The 17,974-nt window shown below is 53.4% G+C and overlaps 1 protein-coding gene across 7 annotated transcripts in view; it reads right to left on the reverse strand.

The window, feature by feature from the left end:
* DAG1 (dystroglycan 1) overlaps window positions 1-17,974 on the reverse strand; it is a 50,572-nt gene continuing 32,598 nt past the window's right edge. For 6 of the 7 annotated variants that reach the window (XM_065642428.1, XM_065642435.1, XM_065642429.1 and 3 more), the window contains exons 2-3: window positions 15,095-15,491; window positions 1-2,690 (exon numbers count right to left, since the gene is read on the reverse strand). In XM_065642428.1, the coding sequence (XP_065498500.1) occupies window positions 282-2,690; window positions 15,095-15,376 (2,691 nt within the window). In that variant the 5' untranslated portion in view covers window positions 15,377-15,491 and the 3' untranslated portion in view covers window positions 1-281. Of the gene's footprint in view, window positions 2,691-15,094; window positions 15,492-16,215; window positions 16,401-17,974 lie in introns of those variants that run through there. The other variant, XM_065642432.1, reaches the window with a different exon arrangement.

Genomic DNA, 17,974 nt, shown 5'->3' on the forward strand with positions numbered 1-17,974 from the left:
TCCCCGCCCGCCACCTCCGCCCCGGCCAGAAGCCCTGGCCACCGGGAAGGCGTGTTTGAGCCGAGATTTTTTTTTTTCTATGAATAAAATAAAACCAAAGCTTGTTAGGCAAAAATAAAACGAGTGTCCCCCCGAGTCCCGCGAGCGCTCCGGTGCAGCGGGTGCAGCCGGGGAGGGCCGGCTGGGGTTTGGGGTTCCCGGCTGGCGAGGAGGCTGCCGGCCCACAGACAGCACCGGTGTGGAGCTGGAGGCCCCTTCTCCCCCCAAGAGCCTCCCGGTCGTTACGGGGGGACGTAGGGCGGCGGGGACCTGTACGGGGTCATGTTCTTCGGGCGGGAGCCTTTCCCCTCCATGGGTGCGGTGAAGGGGGGGGGAGGCTGGTAGGGTGGCGCGTTGGGGTCCTCGTCCCGCAGCGGCGTGTACTCCCCGATGGTGTCCTGGTTGAGCGGCGTGGTCTCCGGCATGCTCTGGTTGGGGTACTCTGGGGGGGGCAGCGGGGCTTTCTCCTCCTGGAGGATGAGGGGCATGCTGGAGGACGGCGGGGGCTTGGAGTCATCCAGCTCGTCGGCGAAGATGATGGGGACACCTTTCTTTATGAAGGTGGCCTGGTCTTCGATGGTCAGCTTCCCTTTCCTCTTCTTGCGGTAGCAGATCATGGCGATGATGCCGGCCACGAGGAGGATGGCGGCCACCACCACGGCGGGGATGACCGTGTGCAGGTACACGTCGTCCTCGCTGCTCTTCTCGGGGTCTTTGCCCGCTGCCACCGTTGGCGTTGCCTCTGAGATCACCCTTCCGTCCTTCGTCACGGGGATGAACTGGATGTGCCTGCAGCTGCCGGAGCCGACCACCGACACGTTCAGGGGCTTGAATTCGGGCTGCAGGACGTTGGAGAAAGCCAGGCTCGGCCCGCCGGTGTCATCTGCAATTTTTTTGCTCAAAGTCCGGATCTGCTCCCGGGGGCAGGGCTCCAGCGGCAGCGTGTTGTTTGTCCACTCCACCACGATAGAGCCTTTGGCGATGTCCTGCACCGTGATGGTGCTGCTGTTCCTGTCACCGAAGGCCAGAGCCAGCTTCTTCACCAGCATAATCTTCTTATTGATGTCGTTCACCACTGCGTTGTGGTCCCCTTCCAGCCTGGCCTTGAACTTCACCGGAGACTTGTCCCCATGGGGGCGTTTGTGGACGTGGATTTCGAAAGCATCCACGGCGAAGAGCCCGCCCTTGTCGGTGGCGTACATGAAGTACTCGTGCTTCCCGACGTGGCTGCGGTCCGGCATGCCATACATCAGCTGGCTGGTGCTGTTGAACTGCACCCACGAATTCTCCTCCAGCATCTGCTGCTCCTTCAGCTTCAAGGTCAGCTGCAACTTGTCAGTGGTGGTATCTTCCTTGTCATAGAAAGTATCTGACGGTATTTTAACCTCAAAGTAGGTGCCCTCCCAAGCATCGACTCTGTCGATGTGGTTTGTCAGCTTGGGTGGCTCATTTGGCTCCCAGGGCCGGGGGACCCCGCTGGCTGTGGTGCGCACGCGGGTCGGTGGGGAGGCTGTTGTCAGCTTGGAGATGGGGGATCTGGTGGTGCTGGGAGGCTTCGTGGGACGGGGCGTTTTGGGTCTTCGAGTAGGTCTTCGTGTCGTCGCTGTGGAGGAATCCGTCGTGGACGGAGTGGCTGGCTTCAGAGTGGAAACTCTGGGTTTCTTGGTGGTGGTTGTGGGCGGTGTCATAACTGCTGTGGGCTCGATGTACCCGGGCATCGTGGGGCGAATCGGCACCGAGGCCGTGCCGGTGCCTTCTGTGACCCTGGTTGGCTGGATTGGCCCCAGAGTGGGGGTCTGGACAATGGGGCCTCTCGTTCTGATGGTGACTGTGGGCTTCCTGGGCAGCGGTATGGGCTCCCGGGCGGGGGGCGCCGTTGTCTCCGTGGGAGGTGCGATGGCGGGCGATGTCGGGGTGGGGACGATCCTGGCCGGTGGTTCTTGCGCGGCAGTGGTGGGCGGCCCGATGGCAGTCAGAGGCGTGGGGGTGGCGTTGATCTGCCGCCGCATCCTCTTTGGGAGGTGAGGTTTCTTGTTAGCAATGTGCCAGCCAACAACAGGGTAGCCGAGGCGAGCAGACATGGTTCCTTCCTTAGCTGGAGCCTCCACCTTGCTGATGTTGGGGACACTGTTTTGGCTCAGAGAACATCCCAGTTTCCAAGAGAGTAAGGCCCCGTTTTCCACCACCTTCTTCGCATTTCCCGGTCCAGCCATGAAGGCTGACATGTCAAAAAGTCTGTTATTTACAACAGGAACCAACTTCATGTTATGAAGTTCCACCTCCGAGAAACTTCTCATTCTGTTTAAGAGTTCAATCCTCTGCTTTGGTGTCATTTTTGTTAAGTCGGCATCCAAAATGACGGTCAGGATAGTGACCGGCTCTTCTGAGCCACACACGAATGGTGCCGCATCACCCGTGTCTTGGACAGCCACTCGCACCGACTGAGGCTCGTTGTGGTCTTCTTGGTGGACCTCAATGGAGAAGACGTTTGTGGCCTGCGGCACGTAGCTCCCATTGGGGAAGGGCTGCAGCGTAGTCACCGAGATGTAGTGGACGCCCTTGTCCGTGTCAAGGGGCAGCCCTTCCAGGGAGCTGCTCTCCGTGTTCCAGTGTAACCAAGAAGGCAAGGAGTCCTTCCCAGCTTCAGAGATCTACCAAGGAAGAGAGAGAAGAAGATGCTTTAGAAATACCGTATTAGGACAGGTTCTAGCAGCAATAACGCTTAATTTAAAGGATTAAAGAAAAAAACTGGGGGAAGGAACATTGCAGCCAGAGCAGGACAGCCCATGTCCCCTCTGCAAGGTGGCAAGGATGAGCTCTGCAGGGTGTGCTGGTCCCAATGGGCTAAAGGAGCCATGGGAGGTCAGCAAGTCCTGCCAAAGTCCCTCGCCTGCAGCCCCCAGCTCTCTAGCACTTTCTGTAAAACCATTAAGCACAAGTGGTTTGTTTTCTCTGAGGGCAGAAGGGGAGGCCAAGTCACGGGGACAACTACGAAGCTGACAGTGAAGTTCGGTGATCCAACAACTGCCCTTCTCCTGCTCCCTCTTCCCCCTCTCCCACCCCTGCCGTCTCGCTGCCCTCCTCACCCGATCCCACCCTGCAAGCCCACTGCTCCAGCAGCTCCGCAGAACATCCATTCGCTGTTAACTTTCAGCCTCGTCCCGCTGCCCCCAGCAGCCAGGCTGAGCTGGAGGGACCCGAAGCTGGCAAACCGCAGCCGAGTCCCCCGCCTGGCTGCAGCACAGCAGCTCTCACCAGGCAGCAGCAAATCCTGAGTGCTACACCACTGCCTAAAACACGGCGTCCTCCTGCACAGCCAGAGGAACAGCAAGCCAGGACTGAAGGAAGGGAGCAAACCCGACACCTGTCACCCCAGGGCTGCGATGGGCAGCGTGGGCAGGCAGGGACACAGCGATGGGCTGGGGCGCTGCTGGACACCAGACGGGACAGCGTGCCAGCCTGGCTTTATGCTCAGAGTTAGCTCAAAACGAAGGATTTCACTTCACATAACAACTTGCTTATGCAGACTAGAAACAACAGGCGGCTTTGGCCCAGACCCCCGGCTCCTCAGGACTCCAACGCACTATTTACTGCCTCAACAGCAACACTTCTTTTTCACACAGCTTGTGGCACAGATTGGCAAAGTGCAGTCTGAGAGCACAAGCTTTCCCTTCAAACCGTGCAGCCCAGCCGCAGGGGAAACCCGCACAGTGATGGCATTTCCATAGGGTGCAGGGGAGCAGCGCGCCAGCAGCAACCTCACCAGCCGCCTTTGCTTCCCAGTTTATCTATTTGTGCTTTCTGAGCCCACCCTTCTCTTCCCACCTCGGATCCCCTCCCCACATTCCCATAAACCGATGATGTCTGTCCGTCTGCGCTACAGCTGCTTGCCTATCACGGGTGGAAGGGGTGATGCTGCCAGCTTGGTGGGCTGTGACACTTCCCAGGGCTTTACGTACCCTGGGACAAGTAACCTCAGCTTCGCCACCTCCCCAGGCTCAGAGACATTTTGGAAAGTGCCTCCCTGGGAATTCACCACCACTGCTCCCACCACAGGGCCTGGCAGCACCGCAGCTGCAGGCAGTGGGGTCTTGTGTGCTGCCTGCCCTGGCCGGGCTTTCCAGGGCTCGCCACGAGGTATCTCCCCCACCCAAAGAAAACAGAACCTTCTGGGGCCCACGGAGACACAGCCTGGTCAAGGCTCCGGGCTCGCTGCAGAGCTGTGCTCCAGCTCTCCTCCTGAAAGGGTGCTTTGGTTACTCGGCAATTCTGTAAAGCTCATACATGTTTCATAATTTATCCAAACGCAAAGCTGGGTGAAGAGCTTCGCAAGGCAACGTGCCGGCGCAGAGCTGGGGCTGGACTCACCCGGTCCGGCCGTGCTGGGGAGGGCCCCTGGGCTGCACAGAGCCGTGGCCAGAGCTGCAGGGCTGTGCAGGTGGCAAATTCGGGGCCCTCTCCCGCTCCCTGCCACAGGCGGATCCAGGCAGCACACCAAAGGGCAGGGGCGCTCACAGACCCCCCGCCGCGGGTCTCGGCACACTGAAGGGCCTAGATGCGCAGCTCTGCAAGGATAACGTAGCACCTGAAAGTCTTTCGGCGAGAGCAGCGCGAGAAAGGTTTTGTGCAAGAGCCACAGAGGGTTTCGGCCACGACTGCAGGGGCAACACCCTCATTCCTGTGCTCTGCACGGGATCAGCCCCGTGTCCCGCCAGCCTGGACAAGCTGGAGAGCACATCATGAGACACACTGGGTATAGTTTGTAGAGCAGATTTTAAAGCTGTTAGCACAGCTCCCAGTTAACTCCTGAGCAGCAATATCCGACAGCAGGAAATTAAGGTTCCTGCTTACACCATCTGGAGAAAGCCGCCCCACGGGCCCTACACCCCCACGTATGCCACCTGAACCGAGGCAGCGAGACATGGACACCCCTCCCCTCGGTCTGGCTGTTCACCCAGGGAGTTTTGCACACACTCGCTCCCCTCACAGCAACAACAGGAGCTGCTTTTACCCCAGCCCTTCACCTGAGACGGGCATAGGAGCCAAACATCCCCCCTGCGGGAACAAAGGACCAAATTGTCCATCCTTGGCATCTCTGCTGCCAAGGAGAACAAAGGCAGGGGCTGCTCCTGCCTGGCCAGAAGAAGGGTCAACCTGCACTTGTGTTCCTTTAAAAAAAGTGGAATTTCATTGCACTCGCTAAAAACAGAGATGCCAGAACAGTGCCCAGTGCAATCCAGCATCTACATCAGGAGCTGGATGGTGCTACTCTTTGTCCCCGTGTGCCAAAATCAGCCTCTGGGGAGGAGGAACGGCAGGGCTGGGCGCACGTTAGGGACAGAACCAGGAGCCGGGACAAAGCCACAGCACGGTTGAGGCTTACACAATCAAGAAGAATAAAAACTTTAATATTGAGTGGTTAAATGCATGCTCCCTCCTCCCCGGGCACAGCGCTATCTTTAATCTCATGTCACAAGGTGGTTTTCTCTTCAATCATGTGTGCTCCTATGTTCGATTGCCAGACTCATGCAGAAAAGGTGGCCAACCCCGTGTGCAAACAGGACAGTGAGGGAGGCACAGGCCAGTCTGAATATTTCTGCTTGGAAAACCATTTTAAAGCTACAATTTACATCTGAGCTCACGCTCTTAGGGGCCCATGCTAGAAAATGAAACCGCAGCTAGAAAGATTCACATTGAAAACCAGGCTAGGCAATCACCTACTGGGACAACTTGTTCTAACAGGGATGCCAGGGCTGCAAAACAGTTATAAAGCCACTTAAACTTGATTTAAAAAGAGCTGAGCTAGTTCAGCAGTATTCAGCCTGTAAAGAGATGAGAACTGTTTCTAAGGGTTCTGCAAGAGGTGATTAATAAAATCAAATTTCTGTGAATTATGCCTATGAAACCCATGAAGATGCCTGTGCCTCCCCTGGGAAATCTTTGGGACTGCAACAAGTCCCAGGCATTGGATGCCACAGCTCTGCTTTGAACACGGCTGCTGCCCTGGCACCGAAACCCATCCTTGCTTGCATGATCAAGGAAGAGCCCAGCAAGATTAGATAACCAAAGCAGTTATCAGACTGAATAAAAATCCTTGATCCTAAATGAACACTGAGCAGCAGAGCCCTCGCTGTGGGTCCGTCCTGGTCACGGTGGCTGCCGTGTTTGTGTGGTGTGAAGCGGGGAGCCCTGGACTCTGTTCTTGCAATGTTTCCTTCAAATATTGCTTCAAAGGGTATGTGGTAAGGCTACGCATAGTTAATCATTTGGGATCTCTAGTTTTAATGTTAAAAGTTTCCCAGTTTTCTATGTAGGCAATAAATATCAGCCTTAAGCCCTGTCATTTCCCTCTCTGGTTTCAAAATAACTCTTCTGTTGCTCAAGAAAAAGAAGGCCGCCTTTGTTTTCCCATTATTTGCGATAATTGTAAATGAATGCTTATCGGGTAAAGATTACACAAGCCCGGCAGTGTACTGAAGACCATTAAAAAATTAGCCATGTTTGCGATTTTAAATACATACAGTGGTCTGGCTGGTTTTGAAGACCTTGCTCACAAAGTCCTTTCAGATATACATGGCCTGTTATTTTTAGGCCAGCCAAGAGCAGTCAGCTCATGAAAGAAGATAGCTCAGTTTGACTTTTTTTTTTTTTTTAAACTTAGATCTGAAAGCCCTGTAGCCAACAAGACAAAAGATAAGCAAAGGAGCAGCAAGCAAAACTGCTGCCTCCGAGGGAATTCAGGCAAAAATGAGGCAATTCAGGCAAAAACCGCATTCTTGCCTACAAGAGTGCCCACTAATCCTCCAAGAATTTAGTCCTCCTCCTCCCCAGGAACCCTCCAAAAAGGAGGCAGTGAGTCCTTCGCCAGGAGCCAGGTACTGTAGGATCCTGCTACAGGTCTCCCTTTAGCACACTGCGATGAAGGACTCGGCTCCTTCCTCTGCCCCTCCAAATCGGCCCTAAAAGAAAAAAACCACTGGTTTTGGGCTCTGCCAGGTCTCCCACCGCCCCCCTTCCCCTCCTGTGTCCAGCTGTTGCTGAGACAGACCCCGTGCTGAGGATTTTATTTGGAGTATAATTACTGATGACAAGTCACGGTATGACAGACTCCCCTTCTGGATTGCTCCTTCGGCGTTACCCTAACACACATGGCCAATAATGAAAAATACCCTGGCTGAGCCCTCCCAGCATCTGAACAGACGGCAGCTGAACCCTGAACTGTGCTCCAGCACGCTGACCTAACCGCTGTTAAACCAAGTCTGCAGCCTCAGGCTCCGCGAGCAATTAACCAGCAGGCAGGAGAGAGAAAATGGAAACCAAGAGACAATTCAAATGCAAATACAGCTGCAGAGAGAGAGTCAAACCTAAGCTGTTTGCCTAAACCCCGCTTCATCTTAACCCCCTGTTAATGCAGCAGCACTGGGCAGTTTTGGCAGCAGAAGCAACAGATGGTGAAACCAGAGATGCGGGCAGGTGGATTTTGGGCTGACTTGTCCCGCATGTGATGGTAGAGACACGGGTTCCACATGTGCCACAGCACTGCTGGAACCACAGGCACTGCAATGGTTTGTGGTGCTGGTACAGCCCATCTGGGGCCAAGAAAAGGGAAGAGAACGTGGGGCCCGAGTCAGAGGATGGAGCCCTCACTTTGGGAAGTGGGCTCTGCGCTCCTCTTCTTCACCAACACGAAGACAGAGCCAGTGACTGCAACGCAGCCAAAGCATCTGGGTACTGCTGCTCCACGCAGGTCCTGCAGAAGGAGACGCTACTGCATCGGGTTGGGGAACACGATGGCTCAGGGCAGGAGGTGACAAACCTCAGACCACAACGGCCACGAATCTTTGGCCCCAAGGAGCAGCCCTGACAGGGAGTCTCACCTGTGTGCAATCAGATGACACAAGAAGGAGCCTCCAATCTAACTTCCCCCCTCCTTGCCTCAAATACATGTACAAGCTAGGAAGGACATCAGATGGGTCTTGCCTAGAAACACAAGGCCCAGAAAACAGTGGTAAAAGGAGAACAGGCGCCTCTTGGAGTCTCCACTTGCTGGGCATAGCCACGGTACCACTGCATAGTGCTGTGCTACGGGAAAACTCAGTCTGCAGAAAGGAAAGCTGCATTTCCCTGGCACAGCGAGCAGGGGGGAATCGCAGCACACGTGCTTCCCCATGGAAAGGACTGCGATCCCTGCCAGAGCTGTGGGGTATCCTCAGCCCACGCTGCTCCCCTGCACGCCTTGCACCAAAGGTGCAGGAACTCATGGACAAAAACAAGCTGCTCCAGGACATTTCACGCAGATGCATCTGCCCCTGAACGTCTAAAAACAGCCCATAGGCTTGACTGGCTCTCAGAAGTACGTCAGCCATGGTGACCTGAGTCTTCATGGCCAGCAGGAGCTCATCACCTCTGTTCACAGACCAAACGCTATAAGGGAACAGCTGGTAATTGGTGCTGCTTCTGTGCACAGGGCAGGATGGTCAAACTAACTCCACATTCTGGCTGCTCCCAGTGAAAGCCCTGCAGAGCTCTTCCTGAACGCCTCTGTGCACTAAAGCTGTCGCCTTAGAAAAAAATCAAATGTTTCAGCTCAGAAAGCTGAGCTCAGGGAGAGCAAGGCTGCAGAGGCTGGATCACAAGTCCTGTCCCTGGACTTCCAGTTCAAACTTCAGTCCCTGAAGGGCGAGGTGGCAAAGCTACTTGACATAGCTGCTCTACTTCTACATGCTCATGAAAACCTGAACAAGAAGTTCATGTGTCTGCTGCTAATTTGCATTTTCCAGCCGTTAGGCAAGCGAAGCCTCACGCACACAAAGCATCCCCTCTCCTCCACAGCGCACAGGGCTGCGCTGCATGGCCGCAGCCTCCCCGAAGAGCGATGCTTTGTCTCACCAACTTCTCCACCATCAGCAAAATGGCTTCGGAACGGCACAGGCTGAGCAGCTACGGCCAGCTCATGCCGTCCTCACATACTCCTACCATGACGGCTTCTCTCCCATATGTGCCTCTGTGTTTGCTATAAGGGCACCATTCAGCGTCCTACTCTGCCTGGGCAAGGGAACACAACAGCTGTTTCACGGGGAGGTCACTACAAAACATTGAGTGTCCCAAGAAATCCTCTTTTCATCGGCCCATGCAAGCAGCTTGGAAGGATTTGTTTAGCCTTATTGTTGGAGCGGGAAGGAGCAGCCGCCCGCGCCAGGGCTGGGGTCAGCACGGGCTGCCCACACCCCACTTTCTCCCTTGTTCGGGGGGCAGGAAAAGCCTCAAACGGCTTTAAAAAAAAAAAAAAAAGTTCAGCCAGGCTCTTCTTTCAGCATGACTTTTTATAAGCAAAAGGCCAAAGGGAAGCAAAAATACCACACAGCAGGGATGCCAAGTGCTGGGGGTTTAGTGCTGCTGCCACGCAGCTCACCAGCCCTGGCAATTTATTCCTGCCATCAGCAGCTTGCGGGAAAGCCGGCACTGGGGAGCGTGGTGAGGGAAGGCAAGCCGGGTCCTGCCATCTCAGGTCGGCTCCGTCGAAGGATTCTCCTCACTGTCGCATTCCTCAGCCTCCCTGGATGCTCAGGGCAAGAACCCGTAAGAGCAGGACAAAACAAGGAACTTCCCAGCCCAGCTGAAAAGCTAAGTTTATAATAAGACTGAGTCACATTTTCCACTCCTCCAAATTCAGAGCTTGTTACTAAGCATGCACTGAAAATGCCAAATTCCCCGACACGGTCTTGCTGCAGGAAAAAGATAAGCAGCCCCCTGAGCCCCCCAGCAGAAATCTTATCAACCCATCTTATCGCTGAGATTGCAGCATGGCAGCTGAGCATAGCCCTGCCCAAGAAGTCCTTTGCCTGGACCTGTTCCAGGCGCTGGCATTTATCCCAGCGCGCTCCCCTCTAAACAGCTGCTGTTGCTACACCTTCTGGGTAGGCAAAGTGCAAGAAAACTGGCGACCCCAGGGACGAGGTGAAGCTCAAACGCTTCCACATAAAGAGCCTTTTAAGATACCCAGGGTGATGACACTGCCCTTCAGGAGTGCTCTTTGCTTGTCCTCCCCCTTTGAGGAATGCAACTTGAAAATTCACGTTCAGTTAAAACTCTCTGGAATAAGGATCATTGCAAGAGAATAAAATTTAAAAAAAAATCAGTATTTCATGTTTTTGTTGCCTGAAATGGAGCGTCCTGGCACTGCAGGTTGGTTGCCAACAGCCAGCCCTTCGCTTCGGGTCGGAGCAGGGCTGAGGCGTGCGAGACAGCCCTGGCAGCAGGTATGAGATGTCAGGACTCCTGCAACCCAACCCTGCAGATCCTGTTTAGAAAACAAGGTCCCTGGAGTCTGATAAGAATAAAGCTTTTCTGTAAAAGCCACTTCAACAGACGGCAAATAGAATAACCACTGGAAAAATCAGGCTCCTGCTTGGAAAGCAAGACTCCTTTTTGCCCAGATTAACGTCCAGCGCTCGATAACCCCACAAACCCACTGCACAGCACAAATGCACTGTACAGCTGCACCACGTACATCAGCTGTGTGAGTTAATTCAGGTGTGCTAATCACTTGCCACCAGCTCTGTTTGCATACAGCTTCTTGGGGCCCTCGCTATGTGTTTTATCTGTCTTCCCAACAAAGCACTGGTGAGATGGTGCACTACAAAATTTAAAAAAAAAAAAAAAAAAAAAAAGAAGAGCCAAGACACAGCCAAGAATTGTAAGACTTAGCTGTGCTCACCTGAGACCTTCTCCTTAGTGTCAGTGAACAAACCTGAGCAGATCCGCTCCGTGGGATCCATCCCACACCCAACACGCCCAGGTCGGCAGCTTTAGGTACCTTCAAGGAACACACAGCAAATCACCTGCTTGTGCGGGGATGTGCCTCGGGAAGCCATGCACACCAGGGGTTTCTCTCCTTCCAGCATACCTTACAGACCCACCTTTAAACAAAAGCCATGAAATGGCACGTCTTTGTATACCGTGGACACCTGCATTTAGGATATCAGACTGTGCTACGGCTCAAATGCCAGGTGCTTTCTACAACAGTTTCTGCACCAAGTCCAACCCACGTCCTGCGTGCAAGGTGGAGGTGATGACCAGGTAAATGTCCTTCGTGAGCTGCTTCTGTCGCGGGCCAAGGCCAGTGTCAGCTTTCCCGGTCTGTGCCAGGGTGTCCTCGCAGGTGGGATGGGTGGAGAGCAGCCACCATCCCCAATGCTGACAGAGTGACATCGGTGTCAGTGCCACCATCCTCACCTCCATTATTTGTGTTGTCACCCAGACAGCAACGGGAGGCTTAGGTTTTTGTACAAGAAAAGTGGGACAACCTTGGAGATGGGACTGGCAGATCTCTTGGAGACCAAGATCAGCCATGCAAAATCAACGATCCCGCGCCTTGCCTCTTGTCCTCTTCTGGGACGCCAACAACTGGAAGCAGAAATAACTACAGACCTGGATATTTCAGCTGATGGCAAGATGTCCAAGCCAAAGCAAGGCAGACATGGAAAAGCAAACAATTGTAGGATATATTAAAAAAAAGGTTATTTATAGATGAGAAAAGGAAGTTCTGATGCCTTTATGAGAGGCTCTGGTAAAATTTCATCTGGAGTATACATGCTCACGCAAACATAAGAAAAATAAACTCAAGCTGGAAGAGGTGCAGAAGACAGCTGCAAAGATGGGGAGAGGAAAAGAAGGCTTATTTTATGAAAAAGACTAAAGAGGCTCCTTGCTTAACCAAATAAAAATCAAGACAGGCGAATATGCCTGTCAGTTATAAATACATAAAGGAAGTAAATATTATGAAGGTAGAATTGATTTAAGCTAAAGGGCAGCACATATAAATATTTCTAGCCATCTCTAAATTTAGGCTAGAAGCTGCATTTTTAATCAGAGCAGCCAGATTCTGGAGTAGCTTCCAATGGAAGCAGCAGGAACAGGAAATTCAACTTGGTCTTTGGTCCCTGTGTGACCTGTTCTCCAACAACAGGACACAGCTGAGAGGTGATGGGTCAGACTCGGCACAGCCTCGGGTAGAAATGGGGTAGGAAAGGGTCAGGTAGTGACGACTGACCATGGGGACCAGCTCCAGCACCTCCATTATGCATGGCAAGGGGGGTGTACGATACAGGGGAGATCGAATATTTTAACTCAACTCTTGCAAAAAAGCCAAAGTTTTGGTGTCAAATGCAGCAGGAAAGACTGCAGGGTGTTAACCCTTTTTTTGGGAAGGCACAGCAAAGAGCGTTCATGTCCAAAACACCTTCAGACACCAGGAGAGCAATTTTGCAGCGGCGAGGAGGATTAGAGGACAGTGTCTGGGCTGACCTGCCCCCAAATCCAACAGCTGAAATACCTGCAAGTTGCAGCTGCCCTTCAGAGGACACGTTAATGCCTGACCCAGGTTATCACACCTGCTTGGCAAGTCAAGGCACAGGCAACGGAGGTTTCTAGTTGCCAGCCATGAGTTACAATGGCCACAAAGCCCTGCTGGCAGCTGGCTCTGAGCAACGTGGAAACCGGACTCTGAAATTAAGACATGAGGTAGTTTTTCTGTGTGTCCACCTTGGCATCTTGACTTGCTCCCTGAGTGTATTAGAATAAACTTGGTTTTGTACTTAACCATAAAAATCTCACCTGTTCTCAAGCAGCTCGGGGGTGGCAGGGAAACGCTGGCAATGGCTCCCAGGAGCACATACCTGACGGTGCCCAGAGCCCCGTGTCTGCGCAGATGTGCTTGCGGCACTCCCCCGCCACGCTGCAGATGCCTGGCGTTGTTTCCAGCCCACAAACCAAGTTTGCAGAGAAAAGTATTTTGTCTACGGCTGGCTGGAATCTGCTAACTAGCAGGGAGGGGATCTGAGAAGCAGCTTCAAGGCGATTCCCCCACTACCAAACAAACTGAGCCCAGAAATAATGGGTGGGAATTATCTAGAAATGAAGCCATCACACCTTCTTCAGGCTCCAGATAGGAAGCTCCTGGGAACCTGGGGACATCAACTGTCAGCTTTTTTTAAACAAAATTAAATAATAGCCAATTTCTTAGAAATTTAAGGGGTCTGAGTATAGGCAACCCCATCTCATTGTAAACTCTGAGGCAGTGCTTCACCTCAGAGGGCACAGCCCTTACTCTTTCTTATTACAGCTTAAGTACACCAGTTAGCCAGACCCAGAAGCGTCACACTTTTACTGCTCTGGCTGAGAAATGCAAGGCAGCCTGAGAAAAAGACAAGAGTGACTTGCCCTGAAACTTTCCAGTAAAACAAAAATGCATCCCAGCACCCAACGCTGCCCACGCAGTTCTCGCGAGCCAGGAGTCAAATCCCCACAAAGGTCAGCTGTGCTCCGCAGCCAGCATGTTCTCCTCAAAGGAGCCCTCTCAGAGACACTGGCTAAGTCAGCCTGCTGCACTTTTAAAAATCAATTTCAAGGTGAACAGATGCAACGTGCATCTGGGCAAACCCACGGCCAAGCGTGAAAATCGCTCCCGGCATTCGCTGAACTACACACAACCAGCAACTGCTGGGTCCTGCTCCAGGCTGGCCCTTGTAAAGCTCTTCAGGGACCTGCTGGTGTTCCCAAACATGCCTCACGTCCAGAGCCGCAGAGGTATTGCTCAAAGCTATCAGGTGGGGTTAAAATAATCTATCAGGATTTTCCTGCAGCTATCACAGATGGTTTTTGTGCCCGGTAAAGGAGATAGAGGAAGCTGTGGTGTTATACAGATACTGAAAATCGTTCTTGCCATCAGATGACACCAGAACAAGCCACTCCAATGCAAAATCCCAAACCAGAGATATCATTTTCATCGCACAAGATCTTGTGCTCACTGCACCCGCCTGGAGTGCCCGTGCTACGCGGGTGCCTGTGCTTAGGAAAGCTGCTGTGGTTAAAGCAGGGCAGGCACCGCCGCCTCCCCCCGAGCCAGCCTCCTGGCCCGCAGGGACAATTAAATGTCACAGCCTTTGCTCCAAAACCAGCCCAGCCCCTTCTCCGACTGCTCCAGCCAGGGGCTCACCCACCACCTTCCTCCTCCCCATCTGACCATCTGTCAATAACAGATGCATTCTTCAGATTTTCTGCCTACCACGGGCACGTCACGGTCCCGGCACCCTCGCTGAAGCCAGCGGGATCACATATTTGGATGGAGATAACTGCGTGACAGTACGCAGAGCTAAAACAAACCTGCCTTGGAGGAGAAGCTGAGATGTCAGACTTTCTCCCGACTCGCTCTCCATCTCCCTCTCCCTCTGATCTTCTGAGACACACTAGAAGGTTGTCTTTTATACAATGTTTTCTAAAAATGGATTTTTAAAACTATTTTGCAATTTTGTTCTTTGAAAAAAAATCCCAAGATTGGAAGGTAATTCTGTTTAAGAACAGAATTTTCTGAACTCCACACGATCCAGGCAAGCAGATGCTGAGAAGATAACTTCTCAGCACCCTCCCAGGAAAGGACTAAAGATGAGCAAGTGTGTGTTCAGCAGCGTGCCCACCCTCCTCCAGGCTATCCTGACACTTTCTTGCCCTCAGGACCAGCTCCAAAAGTCAGATTTCAGGTGTCTGCAGTACCAGCAGAATGCGGGTAAGTCAGATAAAGAGAAAGGCTCCCATCTTTCCCAAGAGGACTCGGCAACGAGGTCAGAAGAGACTGTGTCGAAGGCAGCCCAGAGCCCCGCTGGCAGAACAAGGTCTGTTTGTCCAGCAATGTTTTGTTACCACAGCGAAGCAAACTCCCCGCGCGTCAGAGCAGCAGGCGCAGGGAATCTGTGGCTCCCCAGACCCCAAGGCAACATCTTCTTACAATTGTGCCCATCATTGCAGGGCCAGAGTATTTCAGAGTTTAAATACAGCCAACAAACCTGATCAGTCACCCCGAGAAGTCTCCTCTCTTCATTATTATACAAGAAAAGAACTTCGCAGTGAAGTGAGGATTTTTTTTTTTTTTTTTAAATCATTCTCCCATAGTCCTACAAAACCTTAAGTCTGCTCGTGACCCAGTCTATGAGCGGGGTGACCAGCTCAACTCCTGTGAGAACAGAACAGAAAACAAACCTCAGGGAACGGCACTTCTCACCTGGACAATTTCTCCATTGGAAGCAATTAAATCCGTGGGGATGGAGACTCTGAAGAAGCGTCCCACCACGGCAGAGCTGTCTGGTATGCCCACCACGGCCGGCACGGCCTCCCGGAGGTCCGAGAGCACGGAGTGCATGGAGGCCTCCAGCTGGTGTTCCCAGTCCCGAACTACGTCTGCCGGCTCGCTGGGCCAGTGGCAGTGAGCAGAGGCCGCCAGCAGCAGCACGGGGAGCCAAGTCCTCCCCAGGAACGGGGGCTGCAGGGGGCACCCAACAGTCATTCTGCCTGGCGGCGATGGTGCTCCGGCCGGAACGGGGCGGCAGGGAATCTGCGGCAGCGCGGGCAGGGGATCCGCTGGTCCTTCACAGCAGCCTCATCCTAGGAGTCCTGTGAACCTGGGGAAACAACGGAAACCAAGTCAGGGCGTTATCACGATATCCAAGCCAGCTGCTAACACACACAGACCTTGCAATGGACAGAGGGTGCCCTGCCACACTACCCTCTTAGTTTTTCTTTTTCTTTTTTTTTTATTTAACTGCAAGAGTTATCACTACCATTAAAGAGACCAAAAGCTTCTCAGCTCCTTTTCTGACATACAGCTTCTCTGGGGAAACAAGATCCTCCTGCTTTTCCATGCACACTGCCGTGTTTTTGCTGCTCGGGAGCCACAGCATCCCGAGATAGGCACAAGGAGGGAGATGGCACCTGGGCAGGTACAACTGAAGCCGAGAGAGCAGAGCGGTGACAGGGGACCTTTCCAGGCAAGCTGAAGCCAAGCTACAGCATCAGTGGTTCCAAATGTCAGTTACCCTACCCAAAAACCCCAAGAAACCTCTTGGTACTCCATCAACAACTTGATGCACAACAGACGCTTCTACTCTTCTGACCCATGAGCCAAGCCCCTTCTCAGTTCCAGCTTTTGGCCTTAGCCAGTGTATTTAGACTTCATCATGGGGCCAGCAATACGTCTCCCAAAATCAGACTGCAGTAAGCTATGCACAGTGTCCCTCACCACTACTGCCGTCCAGCTCACCCAGTCTCACACTCTGTCAAGAAACATCTCCAGCTCTCCCTTGCTTTGCTGTTTTCTTCTTTCATTTGCTTCCTCCCCATCCTCACCCTCCCTCTGGTCGCCTGGGTCACAGCTCTCCTTCCTCTCCTCTCTTCCTATGGTGCGTTATTTCCTTCGCTGCTCCTCCCTTGGCTGTGTGGAGTCCCGGATCTGTGCGCGCCCCCGCATTCCTCTGCCCGGCCTGTCTGCAGGAGAGCCAGGGGGTTCACCGAGGAGGACAGAGCCATTTGGGGACCTGGGGAAGCCGCGCTGCCCACGCCGGCATCTCAGCTTGCAGCCAGCACAGCCCTCTGTCACTGACCCGCGGTAACGAGCAGGGCAGCGAGTCACACAGGATGGGAGGACGGACGCTCGCATGTCTTGAAACAACTCGCCTTTGTCCAGGCTGAGAGAGGAGCGGCTCCAAATTCCCAGAGCAAACCCAGCCCAACTCCTCATCGCTGGCTCCCAGTCCTCTGAGCACGCTCTGATTTATTTTAGCCCATTCCAGCTGTGTGGTATGACGCTATCCCAAGAGACCCCGGAGCCAGAGCGGGTGGGAAGGGGAATCCCACTGCGTCCTGCCCTTGCAGAGCTCCTGGGGCAGCATGACCAGCTGTCCTGCGGGCAGGTAAGAGTGTGTTGCCCACCCTGGGCTTGCAGAAGCAGGCAGAGGGCTTGTCCATGCTGGCAACCAAGCCCAAGGTTACCACAGCAGGCTCTAGGAATAACAGAAGATTTGGTTGCTAACCCCAAAACCTGCACTCTAGAGAAGCTGAGAGGCAGCACACAAGGACTAGCACACCCTCACCCCTTGATGGGCCTTTTCACAACAAACCACCCATGCAGTGGGGCTGACATCTCCCATGCCAAGGTAACGGAGCCAGTGAGCAGTCACAGCTAACAAAGAGGGCTGTGGGTAGTGGAAATTATGAGCTGAATACAATAACCACGGGCTACAGCAGATATCTGATCTGACCGCTGCCAATCGCAGAAACTCTGTCTCAAGTGGAAGGCAAGAGACAGCAGAGGCAGAATAACACCGCTGGAAACCACAAGAGACAGGAAGATGGTTGGTGAGAGATGACAGCGCCAGGAGAAAGCCCATTCCCCTGCTGCTCTCATTGTTCCAACTGCCTGAACTGACTGGGACAGCAAAACACTGCACAAAACAACAGGGAAGCCAAGGCCAGGCTCTTCCCAAAGGCAACCAAGCACATGGTGGTCTTCACCCAGAGCGAGATGCCTGAGCTGCTTCTCCAGACACATCTGCAAGAGGTCCTGAGGAGGCCACTGATCATCACAGCAGGAAAATGAGGGACTCTCATCCCTGCAGTGCCTTAAATTAGCAGAAAAAGGGACCACCTCCAGCCCCCATGGAGCCCAGGGTATCACGGAATGTCAGGGATTGGAAGGGACCTCGAAAGCTCATCCAGTCCAATCCCCCTGCTGGAGCAGGAGCACCCAGATGAGGTTACACAGGACCCAGGCGGGTTTGAATGTCTGCAGAGGAGGAGACTCCACAACCCCCCTGGGCAGCCTGTTCCAGTGTTCTGTTACTCTCACTGAGAAGTTTCTTCTCAAATTGAAATGGAACCTCTTGTGTTCCAGTTTGAACCCATTACCCCTTGTCTTATCATTGGTTGTCAGGTTGTATGGACACTGCCGTGATGATGCCTCATCCCGTGAGCAACCTCTCCTCAAGCCTGCTCGTTGGGACGTCCTGCTGCGTGCAGGACCAGAACGCAACCCGCACAGCAAGTACAGGCAGGACCAGGGACTCGCTGGGAGCAGAGGGGGAAAGCAGCAGCAGGACCCGGCAGCCCC

Source organism: Caloenas nicobarica, chromosome 11, assembly GCF_036013445.1.
Source record: "Caloenas nicobarica isolate bCalNic1 chromosome 11, bCalNic1.hap1, whole genome shotgun sequence".
Classification (NCBI taxonomy): domain Eukaryota; kingdom Metazoa; phylum Chordata; class Aves; order Columbiformes; family Columbidae; genus Caloenas; species Caloenas nicobarica.